General features: G+C 37.4%; 1 protein-coding gene across 3 annotated transcripts; it reads left to right on the forward strand.

Annotated features, from left to right (window-relative positions):
• LOC110265645 lies at window positions 306-11,377 on the forward strand. 3 transcript variants are annotated; one of them, XM_021108750.1, is made up of 3 exons: window positions 306-751; window positions 1,442-1,512; window positions 11,068-11,377. In XM_021108750.1, exons 1-3 carry the CDS (start codon window positions 583-585, stop codon window positions 11,116-11,118), a joined length of 291 nt encoding a protein of 96 aa, XP_020964409.1. In that variant the 5' UTR covers window positions 306-582; the 3' UTR covers window positions 11,119-11,377. The 3 variants fall into 3 exon arrangements, with proteins under 3 accessions (XP_020964409.1, XP_020964408.1, XP_020964407.1); XM_021108749.1 differs by lacking the exon at window positions 11,068-11,377 and adding an exon at window positions 4,085-4,352; XM_021108748.1 differs by lacking the exon at window positions 11,068-11,377 and having other exon boundaries at window positions 1,442-1,786.

The following is a 13,753-nucleotide window of genomic DNA, read 5'->3' on the forward strand; positions in this document are numbered from 1 at the left end:
TAATTTGTCATTCTTACAAGTTCTGCCAAGTTGCTCTGTAAAATTTAGAGAATCCCCATCTTAGTTGATAGTATTCATGTGGAAAACTCTTAGGGTGTGTGTGGTTGGGAATATTAGAATATTCCCACGAATATTTAGATGGGAATATTGTATACCCATGTTTGTTTCAAAGTTTAAAAATATATTCTCATGTAACTTTTATTCCCTGGAATCAAAATAGCACCAATTTCATTCCCATCTTCCCCCTTGTTATCTTTAATTCCAATAGGAATGGAATGTGTATAATAAAGTAAAAAGACTAAATTACCCTTACTAACCTAAACCTAACCCTAACCCTTCCTCTTCAGATTTTTTCTTCTCATTTCATCAGAAAACTAAACCCTAGCAGAGCCCATCATCCATGAAAACCAAACCCTAGCAGTGTTTTTTTTCAAATTCATGGAGGCTCCACTGGTGTCGGCTCCGCCTCACCGCCGATTTGGATTTGCACGACCACCACACACCTCATTCTAGAAGGAAGATTCACTACTTCTATGCTTGTTTTGTTTGCGTTCGTGTTTCTTCGTCTGCCACTACGAGGTTATGCGTAATAGCGACGAGCTCAATTTCTCCGTTGGATTCGCTTCAGCTTTGTTCCCGCTCGATAACTTCTTTGTATCGCCAAGGTGCAGTTGCAGATTGAACTGCAACGATGAAGACAACGATGAATTTAGAGTGAGGAAGCTTAAGTTAAGGATTTCGTGTCGCCAAGGTGCAGTTGGAAAATTTCTATATTTTTCAGAAAGTTAATTAGGTTTCTCTATGGATGTTGTGTTTCTTACAGCTGAATAGTGTTATGATAAATCAATTTCATATTTTGATTTGTGACACTGTATTTTGTTTTCTAGAAAATGATCTGCATTTGGCTTGAGCTAGGTTGATTGGGCTATGCTGAGCTCAATGCCGGTTGAAATTAGCACTAGTTATTTTGTTTTGGTGGGGCCTAACTTCTCCAGTTAATGATTTCTTAGTTAGTAAACTAGCTAATTAGGATTTGGCTTGTTGCTTGGACTAGCATTGTGTAATCTATAAATTTGTTGACTATGACTGAAATGTTTCAGTTAGAGGTTGGGAAAGGATCTTCTAAGCTGGTTTGATTGAGAACTTTATGTTATGATTTTGCCAGTTGTTTAAATGAAATTTAAATTTGAATGATGTTTGGTTAATGCTTGACGTACTTGATTGGAAAAATTGTCAAGGGGTGCTTCAGTTCCTCATCGCTTAAAGCTTTTAAAAGTTCCAATATGGAGAAGGATATGTTGTGATGATGATTTCCCCTCTTGTCTCTTTCATCCTCTTCTAGCAATTGCATGTGGTGCTTATTAATGTGCAAGAGTTTCTATTACAGTTTTTTTCCTAGAACCTATTGTTTTTGTTATTGATTCTTATAATCTCCAAATAGATCATGCTACTGCTGGTGCAAGTCAGAACAATAGAGAGGAAGTAGATGTTTGGTCAGTCTTTGTAGGCAATGTGAGTAGTCTCTTCCCCTGTTTACATCAAAAGCTTTCTTTCCTACTTAATTGTCTCATTCTTGTGATAAATAATATGGTTATGTTAATGAAATTAAAAGTTTCGTGAATGTAAAATGTATGTAAAAATCCAAACGAATAAATGTCAAATAGGAACTTATGATATTAGCATCGGCATAATGTTCTTGTTGCACTGCACTGCTATCTTTATGGCCAAGGCCAAATGACTTGAAATTTAAGTTAGAATAATATGTTATGTTACTCTGATTATTGGTCTATTGAGCTTATTGGGTTTGAGTTGCTACGCGTGTGGGTGCGGTAAGGATCGCCTAAAGCTTAATCCAATTTTAATTTTATTAGGTAAAATCTGATTTGGAACATATATGTGTATTAGGTGAGAATTAAGTTCATATATATATATGCATTGGAAGTAAAAAGTGACTATTCGGAGGTTTATTGGTGATTGAGGCTTGGTTTGTGGCTGTTTCTTTGAGCTTGGGGGGCTGTGTTCTTGCTTGTGAGGCTGCCTTGGATTGAATAAAGTGATCGGCTAAGGTATGGTTTAGGTTTCGCACATTTAACATATAAGGTTTTGTGAAAACTTAGGCTAGCGCACTATAGGATAAGTTGAAATAGATAAATGTGTTAAGTGATTAGTGTTTGTGATGATTGATTGATAAATTGATGTAGTGCTTATGTTGAGTAATTGATAGTGGGGGGTTAAGTGTATGTGTGTATATATATGCTAATGTGATAGTGATGAAGGAAGGGCTTGTGGTCATGACAAAGTAATGGTATGGATGAGATTGTGGATGGTGTTTAATTGAATGGTGGTTATTTGGAATTGTTGGTTTTGCTATAATGAATAATGTTGTGCTAATGTTTAAGGAATTTTAAGAAGATGATAAATAATGGAATTGGTTTAAGATGTCAGTCGTGATTAACATGTGTAAAGCTAGGGAAATGTGATATGCTTGAGTTAAGATTGCAAGAATGGTTGTGTGACGGTGAAGAGTGAATTGTATTGATGGTTATGGTATATTGGGTTGAATAAGAATGAGCTTTGAAAGGAAAAATGTGGTTTTTGGAAGAAAATGAGGTTTAGTGTAATTTGGTAAAAATGGTTTTTGATGAACTTTGGAAGTCCATAACTTGCTCCTCAAATTTTGGATACAAATGAGGTTGGTTTTAAATTAAAGAATATTTGATAAGCTTGAGATTGATATAAGGTTTACGAAAATCCGAATTTTGTAGAGAAAGTTATGGATAATGGAAGTTGGTATGAAAACTGTTATGCAGGTAGCTGATTTTGGTTCTGCAGCTTTCAGGCAATCTGTTATTTTTCTTTGAAGAACGTACATCCACGTGTACGCGTGGCGTGACATTCAAACTACGCATGCGCAAGTAGCCATGCGTGTGCGTGATGAGCTAATCTGCATGACCACACGTACGTATGACCCACGCGTACGCGTGACATGCTGTTCTCTTCCACGCGTGCGCCCACGCGTACGCGTGGCCCTTGTTGCTGAAAAATTTGATTTTGGCATTTTAAATCAAACTTTCACTTCTAAACCTCCATTTTCCTTCCTTTTAGACTAAAAGTATAGTGCTAAGTCCAGTAACTAGTTGAAGCTAGGAAATTAAGGTAACTTGAGGGTGAAGTAAGGGTTAAAATGATGGATTATGAGTAAAAAGGGTTAAAATGATGGATTATGAATAAGAAGGGTAAAAATGTTATGAAAATGATGAACATTTGTTATAATGATATGTTGATGGATGATTGAACTCATCTGAAATAAACGAATGTATGCTTGAGATGCCTGGGCAGCAGCAAGGATGGTGGTTCGTCCCGCTTGCTCCAGGTCAATATTTGAGAATTGATAATGATTATGCTTGACTTGGATTGAATAACTGTATGTTGTGATGCCTGGGTAGTAGCAGCAGTAGTGGGTCTCCCACTTGCTCCAGGTTGAGCTTTTAAACACCCGCTTGAGTAGTAGCTGCAGTAGTGGTTACTCCACTGGCTTTGGGTTAAGCGGGTAGTAGCAAGGGGTTGTAGCTCAAACCCACTTGCTCTGCATGGGTGTTTCAGTCCATGGTTAGCTACCAGGACATGTCTGGTTAGCTATATAACCGACAGATGATATCATCAGCCATAGGACAGGCATGCATCATGTGCATTTGTTTGCTTTGACTGCTATGCATTATTTGAGATTGCCTAAGTGAATATTTATCCTACTACCTACTGTTCTTGCTATTTGCACTATTTGTTTTTTACTTGTGAGTGAACTTGTTTGTTTGCTTGTCTCTGCATGATTTATGAATGGCGGAGGAACGGAGGAAGGGTGAAAAGGGTTGGTGGTTATGTTAGGTTTGAATTTAAGTAAGTATAGGAATAGCTTAGATTACCTACCCCTTATTATGGCTTTTATTTAGAAACTAAGTTTTGTACTTTTATGATGAAGTTCTAGGATTGCCTCTGGCATTACCAGGACTTTATTTATTATACGCGTGGCACCTTTACCATGCTGAGAACCCTCGGTTCTCACCCTATACTGTGTTATTGTTTTCAGATGCAGGTCGAGAGGCTCCTCGCTAGGCGTCTGGATCCTGAAGCGGAGTAGTACCTGGGTTCATTTTGGGTTTTGTTTGTATATATGTAAATATGCATCTAGCTTTCTCTCCAAGAAAACTTGTTTATTTTGTTCCCCATAGAGGCTGAGGGACAGCTAGGACCTTATTTTGTATTTTGAGTATTTTGGGATACCTGTATATGTATGTATATATATTCTCCGGCCAGCCTTGGCTTCGCAGGCGGAGTCAGAAGCTAGTTATGATGTATTCTTGGCCTTCTTTTCTACGTCGCTTATCCTTATCCTTATCTCCTAGACTTCTTAGCGCACAATAATCCCAATCCTCGAGCGTTGCGGTTTTCATTTTAGGATTTGTTCCAGCTATTTTTTAAGGCTCCTAGTATACTGTCTCTTTTCATTGATATATATATATATATATATATATATATATATATATATATATATATATATATATATATATCTTACTTTTAGTGGTCGTAGTACCTTACCACCTCAGCTTTATGACTTAAGCATAAGACTCTGTGTGGTAGGGTATTACATTATGGTATCAGAGCAGTTCGTTCCTATAGAGCCTGAGAACAGACTGATTATGCTTCTGTGCATTCTCTGTGTATGTGTCTATGTGCTATTAGGATATCTAACTGATATATGTGGCATAAACATTCAGGAGCATGCATTTGGGACTTAAAGCACTAGACTTGCGATATTGAGACTGATAAACTTGATATCACTTGTTTGGTGTGTATAGGGACCAAATGTCGACTCGCGAATGTGAACGCGGGCGAGATAGAGGCAGAATAGGAAATGCTATGCCTGAAACGACAGGGAATAATCCTAACCTTGTAGACTTCATGGATACTATAGGAAATATGGCTGCGGCGATGCAAGCAACAGCCGAAGCCCTGGGAAACTAAATAAACAATGGGAATAATGGCAACGGCGATGATGGTCCTATGACGCTTTCCTCCTTCCTGAAGGTTCATCCTCCAACCTTCAGAGGAACCTCAAACCCTACCAATGCGGATAACTGGATACAGGCTATTGAGCGAGTGTTACAGGCTCAACAGGTTCCTGATGAACAGTGGGATGAGTTTGGAACCTACCAACTGCAAGGTGAAGTTCAGCATTGGTGGCAGGGCATGAGGCGTATTCTGTAGCCTGATGAGGTTGTGATCTCTTGGGAGTTGTTCCGAGAGGAATTCAATAAGAAATACTTTCCCAGCTCAATTAGAAATGCCAAGAAACTTGAACTGCTTCAGCTGAAGCAAGGTCAGATGACTGTTACTGAGTACACAAGCAGGTTTGAGGAACTGTGTCATTTTTCACGAATTTATCAAGGAGCTCCTGAGGACTTTGCTGAGTGGAAATGCATCAAGTATGAGGGAGGCCTTCGGAGTGATATTCTAAGCTTTGTTGCACCTATGGAGATCAGGGTATTTTCTGAACTCGTGAACAAGAGCCGAATAGCTGAAGAATGTGTGAGGAACGCAGCCATGGCAAAGAATGAGAATCGGGAGTCCCACCGAAGAGACCACAATCAAAATTTGGCACCAATGGGCCAGAAATTCAAGCAAAAAGGAAAACGAACAAGGGATACCTCGGAGGAGTTGACATGTCAGAAGTGTGGTCGTTACCATTCGAATAGGCCGTGCCGCATTAGCTTGGGCGTATGTTACAAGTGTGGTCTACCAGGGCACGTATCTAAGAACTGTCCGCAGGGAAAGACTCAAGATAGGGGACAATCAAGTCACCAAGGTTGAGGTAATTGCAAAAATTGATAACCAGAAATTTAAATTGTAATATGTGATTTTGAAACACCACATTTATTCATAGCCTGCGACGGGGATGAGGATGTAAGGTTGGAAGTGACAAGCTTAGTATTAAACCTAGGACTTGGTTGAAGGGAGTAATGACAGAAAAATATGTTCAACCGAGTGCTACCTTTGTGGAGAACACCCATTTTGTTAGTAAAAAGGGAAGACCATAGTAGTAGACCGTATGCGAGAGGGACAGTACCGGCGCATCTTCGCGACTCGATCTAGCTTTCCTTGTATAACCTGTAATGGAATTTTGTTTTGGATTTCTTTTTCCCTCGAACAACGAATGGTTTATCCTTTAAAATTCTAATCTCCTTACGTGCACATATTTGAATTTGAATCTGTCCACCCAGGGGCGAACCTGAGCTTGTTTTGGTATAGATAAATGATTCTTGAGCCTTGGAAATTGCTAAAGGTTGGGTGCTCTCTTCATCACATTGTAACTCTCAAGCTTAATTGAAACTTACTTGATTTAGTATGTTCTATCCATACTATTAAATGTTGTTGGTTCGGTTTCCTTTCTTGAGATGTACTTAAATTTCTCTTCTTGTGCGTTCCATTATTTTCATACAACTCTGATCGACCGTATATAAAACTCTTTCTGATTTCTCACGAACACTATTCAGACTATTTATTCGTCTTTCAAGCTTAATATCTCTTTGAAAATCAACTCGAGCATATATTAGTATCGCGTATGAATCTTAGCTGTAATTAGAGGACGTTGATTTCTTAGAGCAAGACATTTGGGCGCAAAACGAACCTGTGATATTACTAGGGAAATTAGAGCCTTAATCCTCGCCGATCATAGCGCGTGTGATTAAATAGACGCAATGAGGTACACCGTGTGGATGAAATACCAGGATACGATGGAAGCCTTCGAGCCATAGGAAGAAGATTGATCTTTCTGTCAATACTTATATCGCTTAAGCCCAATGAACCATTTAGAAAATAACTACGATGTATTATTGGAGGACTTAAGATGCGTGCTGATGCAACACTGTGAAGTTGTAGTAGACGCCCTAGGCAAAAAGTTTCTAAAGGATTCTTGGACGTTAAATTCAATGGAGGAAACGTTAGATGAGTTGAAGTTTTAAGTTAGAGAACGAGGGTATGGCTGGAAGTGTCGGACTAAATCCATTGCCAGTTTACGACGTGGTATCGACGAGATACGGGACGCGCAAAGAGACAATAAGGAGACGCCAAAGATATCGAAGTCTGGTAAACGAAAGGGAACTAAGAAGAGATTTATATGCCTAATGCCAAAATATAGATCGTAGAGTCAAGGACTTAGGGAGTGCAATAATGGTAATAAGGAGCCACTAAGAGTACTGGAGTCGGTTGAATCAAGAAGGTACCAAGAGAGGGTTATGTGTCAAAATCGGAAGATGAAATGAGAAACTATTGCCCGAAACTTACAAGAGAGGATTTTCGAATTTACCTTGAGATTTCTAAAACGTATCGCGAATCCAAGAAGATATTTTGAGGGCCAGAAGTGAAGAACGAAGTGACAATCTATGTGATTACATGTTCGACGCATGAGAAAGAAAAAGGAGGCCACTAGAAGCCGTGCGAAATGCTACAACCATTGAGGGGTCTACATTAAAGGTAAAAGAGAGTAGCCATCGATTTCATAGTAGGTTGCCCAGGTCTAGGACAAAAGGTGATACTGTTAGAGAATAGTGGACCAAGTGACCAAGTCCATTTTGCCATTGGAGCAAATTACTTAGTGGGGATATCAATGAGACAATACACCAGGGAGAAGGTGAGACTTCACAAGTACACTAAACACCTTTGAATTAATCGAAAACTGGAATGTCGAACATCTTAGTTCCTGAATTTGATAGCCAAGACAACGGAGAAAAAGTCACGTAAATTTGAGTTAGAATTCTCATGATGAAAGCCGACAAGAGAGTTAGGCAGATCTAAGAAGAAGACTCCTCAAGTTGGAAGAAAAAGGACACCTATCTCTAAAAATTGCTTCAACGACTAGAATCGGATGAGCAATCAAAAACAAGAAAGTTAAAACCCGCTAAGTTAGCCCATTTCAATTTTTTTGAAAGTGTTGATAGCCAGTGGCATACCAAATAGTTTTCTGCCGTAACTTTCGAACCTATTTGACGTACTCCATATTTTGTAACTTCTGAAACACGCTTCTAAAACAAATTCATATCTAACAACCTAAGCCAGTTAAATGAAAGGAGATGGACGTTTCAAGTAACGGGGTTAGCTTCAAGAAACTCTGAATATATCGAAGGACTACCCACACCTCTTTTCAGGTAACTCACTCTGAATTTTGAGGACAAAATTCCTAATTAGGTGGGTAAGATGTAAAACCCACTAAAATCGGTAAATAATTAGTCAATAAATTGAATTTTAATTAGGAAAGTTAAAAATATAAAACTAATATCAAAATAGGATAGAGCTCTTTAAAACGAGAATTTTGATACCAATTTTGAAGAATTTGGCCCAAGATTGGGCCGAACGGGCCGAACCGGTCGAACCGGGCCCGTATTGGGCCCAAGCCCAACTTAACAACCCTTAATCAAATGAGCACAGCTCATTCTTCTCCTCCATTTGGCCTGAAAAACACGCTGGGAAGCAGCATGAAGGGTGAGAACATGTAGCACTTCCAAAACCCTCACTCAAATTTAATTTCTCAATAACTTTTGATCCGGAGCTCCGATTGACAAACCGTTTGCGACTATGCATTCACCGTGACGAGCTCTATGAGACCCAGGGAACAATTTGGTAGGTAACTCACTATTTTCTTCTCAGCCAGCTTCCCCCAATTTCGGAAATTCATGAACAATTATGTTAAAAATTGTTCAATTTTGGTGTTCTAGGTTCGATTTAGCTTGCGGAGCTTATTGGGTTTGAGTTGCTACGCGTGTGGGTGCGGTAAGGATCGCCTAAAGCTTAATCCAATTTTAATTTTATTAGGTAAAATCTGATTTGGAACATATATGTGTATTAGGTGAGAATTAAGTTCATATATATCTGCATTGGAAGTAAAAAGTGACTATTCGGAGGTTTATTGGTGATTGAGGCTTGGTTTGTGGCTGTTTCTTTGATCTTGGAGGGCTATGTTCTTGCTTGTGAGGCTGCCTTGGATTGAATAAAGTGATCGGCCAAGGTATGGTTTAGGTTTCGCACGTTTAACATATAAGGTTTTGTGAAAACTTAGGCTAGTGCACTATAGGATAAATTGAAATAGATAAATGTGTTAAGTGATTAGTGTTTGTGATGATTGATTGATAAATTGATGTAGTGCTTGTGTTGAGTAATTGATAGTGGGGGGTTAAGTGTATGTGTGTATATATATGCTAATGTGATAGTTATGAAGGAAGGGCTTGTGGTCATGACAAAGTAATGGTATGGATGAGATTGTGGATGGTGTTTAATTGAATGGTGCTTATTTGGAATTGTTGGTTTTGCTATGATGAATAATGTTGTGCTAATGTTTAAGAAATTTTAAGAAGATGATAAATAATGGAATTGGTTTAAGATGTCAGTCGTGATTAACATGTGTAAAGCTAGGGAAATGTGATATGCTTGAGTTAAGATTGCAAGAATGGTTGTGTGACGGTGAAGAGTGAATTGTATTGATGGTTATGGTATATTGGGTTGAATAAGAATGAGCTTTGAAAGGAAAAATGTGGTGTATTGAAGAAAATGAGGTTTAGTGTAATTTGGTAAATATGGTTTTTGATGAACCTTGGAAGTTAATAACTTGCTCATCAAATTTTGGATACAAATGAGGTTGGTTTTAAATTAAAGAATATTTGATAAGCTTGAGATTGATATAAGGTTTACAGAAATCCGAATTTTGTAGAGGAAGTTATGGAAAATGGAAGTTGGTATGAAAACTGTTATGCAGGTAGCTGATTTTGGTTCTGCAGCTTTCAGGCAATCTGTTATTTTTCTTTGAAGAACGTACATCCACGCGTACGCGTGGCCCACTCATACGCATGGCGTGACATTCAAACTACGCATGCGCGAGTAGCCATGCGTGCGCGTGATGAGCTAATCTGCATGACCACGCGTACGCATGGAAGAAAATTGCGCGCGCGTGCTATTTTTCGCTTCCACGCGTGCGTGTGACCCACGCGTACGCGTTGCCCTATTGCTGCGAAATTGGATTTTGGCATTTTAAATCAAACTTTCACTTCTAAACCTCCATTTTCCTTCCTTTTAGACTGAAAGTATAGTGCTAAGTCCAGTAGCTAGTTGAAGCTAGGAAATTAAGGTAACTTGAGGGTGAAGTAAGGGTTAAAATGATGGATTATGAATAAGAAGGGTAAAAATGTTATGAAAATGATGAACATTTGTGATAATGATATGTTGATGGATGATTGAACTCATCTGAAATAAACGAATGTATGCTTGAGATACCTGAGCAGTAGCAAGGATGGTGGTTCATCCCGCTTGCTCCAGGTCAATATTTGAGAATTGATAATGATTATGCTTGACTTGGATTGAATAACTGTATGTTGTGATGCCTGGGTAGTAGCAGCAGTAGTGGGTCTCCCACTTGCTTCAGGTTGAGCTTTTAAACACCCGCCTGGGTAGTAGCTGCAGTAGTGGTTACTCCACTGGCTTTGGGTTAAGCGGGTAGTAGCAAGGGGTTGTAGCTCAAACCCACTTGCTCTGCATGGGTGTTTCAGTCCATGGTTAGCTACCAGGACGTGTCTGGTTGGCTATATAACCGACAGATGATATCATCAGCCATAGGACAGGCATGCATCATGTGCATTTGTTTGCTTTGACTGCTATGCATTATTTGAGATTGCCTAAGTGAATATTTATCCTACTACCTGTTGTTCTTGCTATTTGCTCTATCTGTTTCTTACTTGTGAGTAAACTTGTTTGTTTGCTTGTCTCTGCATGATTTATGAATGGCGGAGGAACGGAGGAAGGGTGAAAAGGGTTGGTGGTTTTGTTAGGTTTGAATTTAAGTAAGTATAGGAATAGCTTAGATTACCTACCCCTTATTATGGCTTTTATTTAGAAACTAAGTTTTGTAATTTTATGACGAAGTTCTAGGATTGCCTCTGGCATTCCCAGGACCTTATTTATTATATGCGTGGCACCTTTACCATGCTGAGAACCCCCGATTCTCACCCCATACTGTGTTGTTATTTTCAGATGCATGTCGAGAGGCTCCTCGCTAGGCATCTGGATCCTGAAGCGGAGTAGTACCTAGGTTCATTTTGGGTTTTGTTTGTATATATGTAAATATGTATCTAGCTTGCTCTCCAAGAAAACTTGTTTATTTTGTTCCCCATATAGGCTGAGGGACAACTAGGACCTTATTTTGTATTTTGAGTATTTTGGGATACCTGTATATGTATGTATATATATTCTCCGGCCAGCCTTGGCTTCGCAAGCTGAGTCAGGAGCTAGTTATGATATATTATTGTCCTTCTTTTCTACGTCGCTTATCCTTATCCTTATCTCCTAGACTTCTTAGCTTGCAATAATCCCAATCCTCGAGCGTTGCAGTTTTCATTTTGCGATTTGTTCCACCTATTTTTCAAGGCTCCTAGTATACTGTCTCTTTTCATTGATATATATATATATATATATATATTACTTTTAGAGGTCGTAATACCTTGCCACCTCAACTTTATGACTTAAGCATAAAACTCTGTGTGGTAGGGTGTTACAGTTTATGTCTATCGGACTGGTTTATATATATATATGTTTGTATTGTAGTATGCTTGACCTGTCGCTTATAGTTTGACGGTGAAGTTTTTAGTGATACATCTATTAAAATGAAGAAACTTTGTTTTAATTAATGTAGTTTTCAATTTTAGCCTAAAGTAGCATTCATATGTATTGCATATATGGCTTGAAGATGAAACTGAATTGTAAGATCTGTATTATGTATTTGCATATTTGAATTGATTTACAAAGTTTGAATGTTTTTTAGCTAAATATTTTAATGTTTTTTTTTTTACAAAATGGATCTCAAACAGAAGATGAGAATTATTACCTGCTTGATTTTATGTTTCGAATTAATGAATAACCTTATGGTTGAGTTGTTGATGATTTGCTATGTTTTGACTATATTGCAATTGAGAAAAAAGAAAAGAAAATGGAATGATAGTTATAGTAGGCAAGTAGTAAGGGATGTTAATGTTGATAGGATTATTTATTTTAATAATCTAGCATGTATAGAAAACACAAGAATGGATAGACGTGCGTTTCATGCATTGTGTAATATGCTTAGAGGGATTGGAAGGTTAAAACCAAGTAGGAATATGGGTGTTGAAGAAATGGCTGCCATGTTTTTACATATTATAGCACATGATGTCAAAATTAGAGTAATAAAGAGACAATTTGTGAGATCTGAAGAAATAATTAGTAGGCATTTTAATGATGTATTGCTTGCTATTTTGAGATGTCATAATCTCTTTTTGAAAAAATCTCAACCATTTAGCCAGGATAGAATGGATGAATGATGGAAATGGTTCAAGGTAATTTATCTTGCTAATTCTATTAAACCTTATATGCTTGGTGTGCTTTAGAATTGAGTTAATTGATCTTTTTTTTTTTTGAATTTTAGAATTGCCTAGGAGCCTTAGATGGTATCTATATCAAGGTCAATGTCCTTGAGACTGATAAGCCTAGATATCGAAACAGAATAGGTGACATAACAAACAATATGCTTGGAGTGGTTGCTCCCGATATGCAATTTATCTATGTATTGACGGGTTGGGAGGGTTCAGTTGCGGATTCTAGCGGTATTGCGAGATGCACTATTTCGCAATGGGTTTAGTGTTCCCTAAGGTATTTTATTGAGACTTTAGTATGTTATCAAAGTAACCATTTGATCTTTTATTAATTTTGTTCAATTTTATGTCGCACTAGGTCATTACTACTTATGTGATGCTGGATATATGAATTGTGAAGGATTTTTGCCACCTTATAGAGGACAAAAATATCATTTGAGTGAGTTTAATCTACATAATCAACCCAGTACAGCCCAAGAGTTTTTTAATATGAAACACTCATAAGTTAGAAATATCATTGTAGGGGCATCTGGAGTATTGAAAGCAAGATGAAAAATTTTAAGGGAAATGTCATTTTATCCTATTAAGACTCCAGGAAGAGTTATAACTGCATGTTGCCTTTTGTATAATCACATTAGAAGAGTGATAGTTGTTGATCCTATTGATGAGATAGTAGATCAAAATATGCTTGGAGTAGTTGGTGGGACGATCCACCAAATTAAGACGAGCGATGCTTGGGGGAGGGATCAACCTGCACAAGAAATGTGAAACCAACGGAGGAGAAGACATCATGCTCAATAATTGTGATCATTGTTTTATGTGTGAGGCTATCTATCATAACATTGATTTCATTTTGTTGATGTGTTTGTATTCTTGTACAAGAGTTGTGCATGTATGCTTATTAGTGCTAGTAATTTTTGACTTTCGAGATTTTTTTGTAACTTTTATTTGGATAATAGTGAAGCTTTTTAATACATGTGGTTAGAATTTTTGAGATTTGTTTAATATAAATTCAATTATGGATTATGAGACGAATTATGAATTATGTTTTAAGTACGTATTTTGTGCTAACTTTAATTGTGATAATGTTCATTTGAATTAAAGATATTTAATATTAGGGGTATTTTAGTAAATTTAGAAAAAATTAAAATCAATAATAACTTTAATTAAACTTTATAAAAGTTGTTTTTAATAATAACTGAAAAAGAATTTTTTAATTTATATTTAGATTAGTTTATAATAATAAAAAAATATAAAACTTAAATATTTTATAGAGATTATTATTTAAATAATTTTATGGGAAATTATTGTTTATA

This window comes from Arachis ipaensis, chromosome B08 (genome assembly GCF_000816755.2).
Source record: "Arachis ipaensis cultivar K30076 chromosome B08, Araip1.1, whole genome shotgun sequence".
NCBI classification, from domain to species: Eukaryota; Viridiplantae; Streptophyta; class Magnoliopsida; order Fabales; family Fabaceae; genus Arachis; species Arachis ipaensis.

Excerpts from the sequence above, each read along its gene's own strand:
- LOC110265645 (XM_021108748.1), top strand. The coding sequence starts at position 583 with ATGCGTAATAGCGACGAGCTCAATTTCTCCGTTGGATTCGCTTCAGCT. Across the intron at positions 752-1,441 it reads AAGGATTTCGTGTCGCCAAG|ATCATGCTACTGCTGGTGCA; the intron begins GTGCAGTTGGAA and ends ATCTCCAAATAG.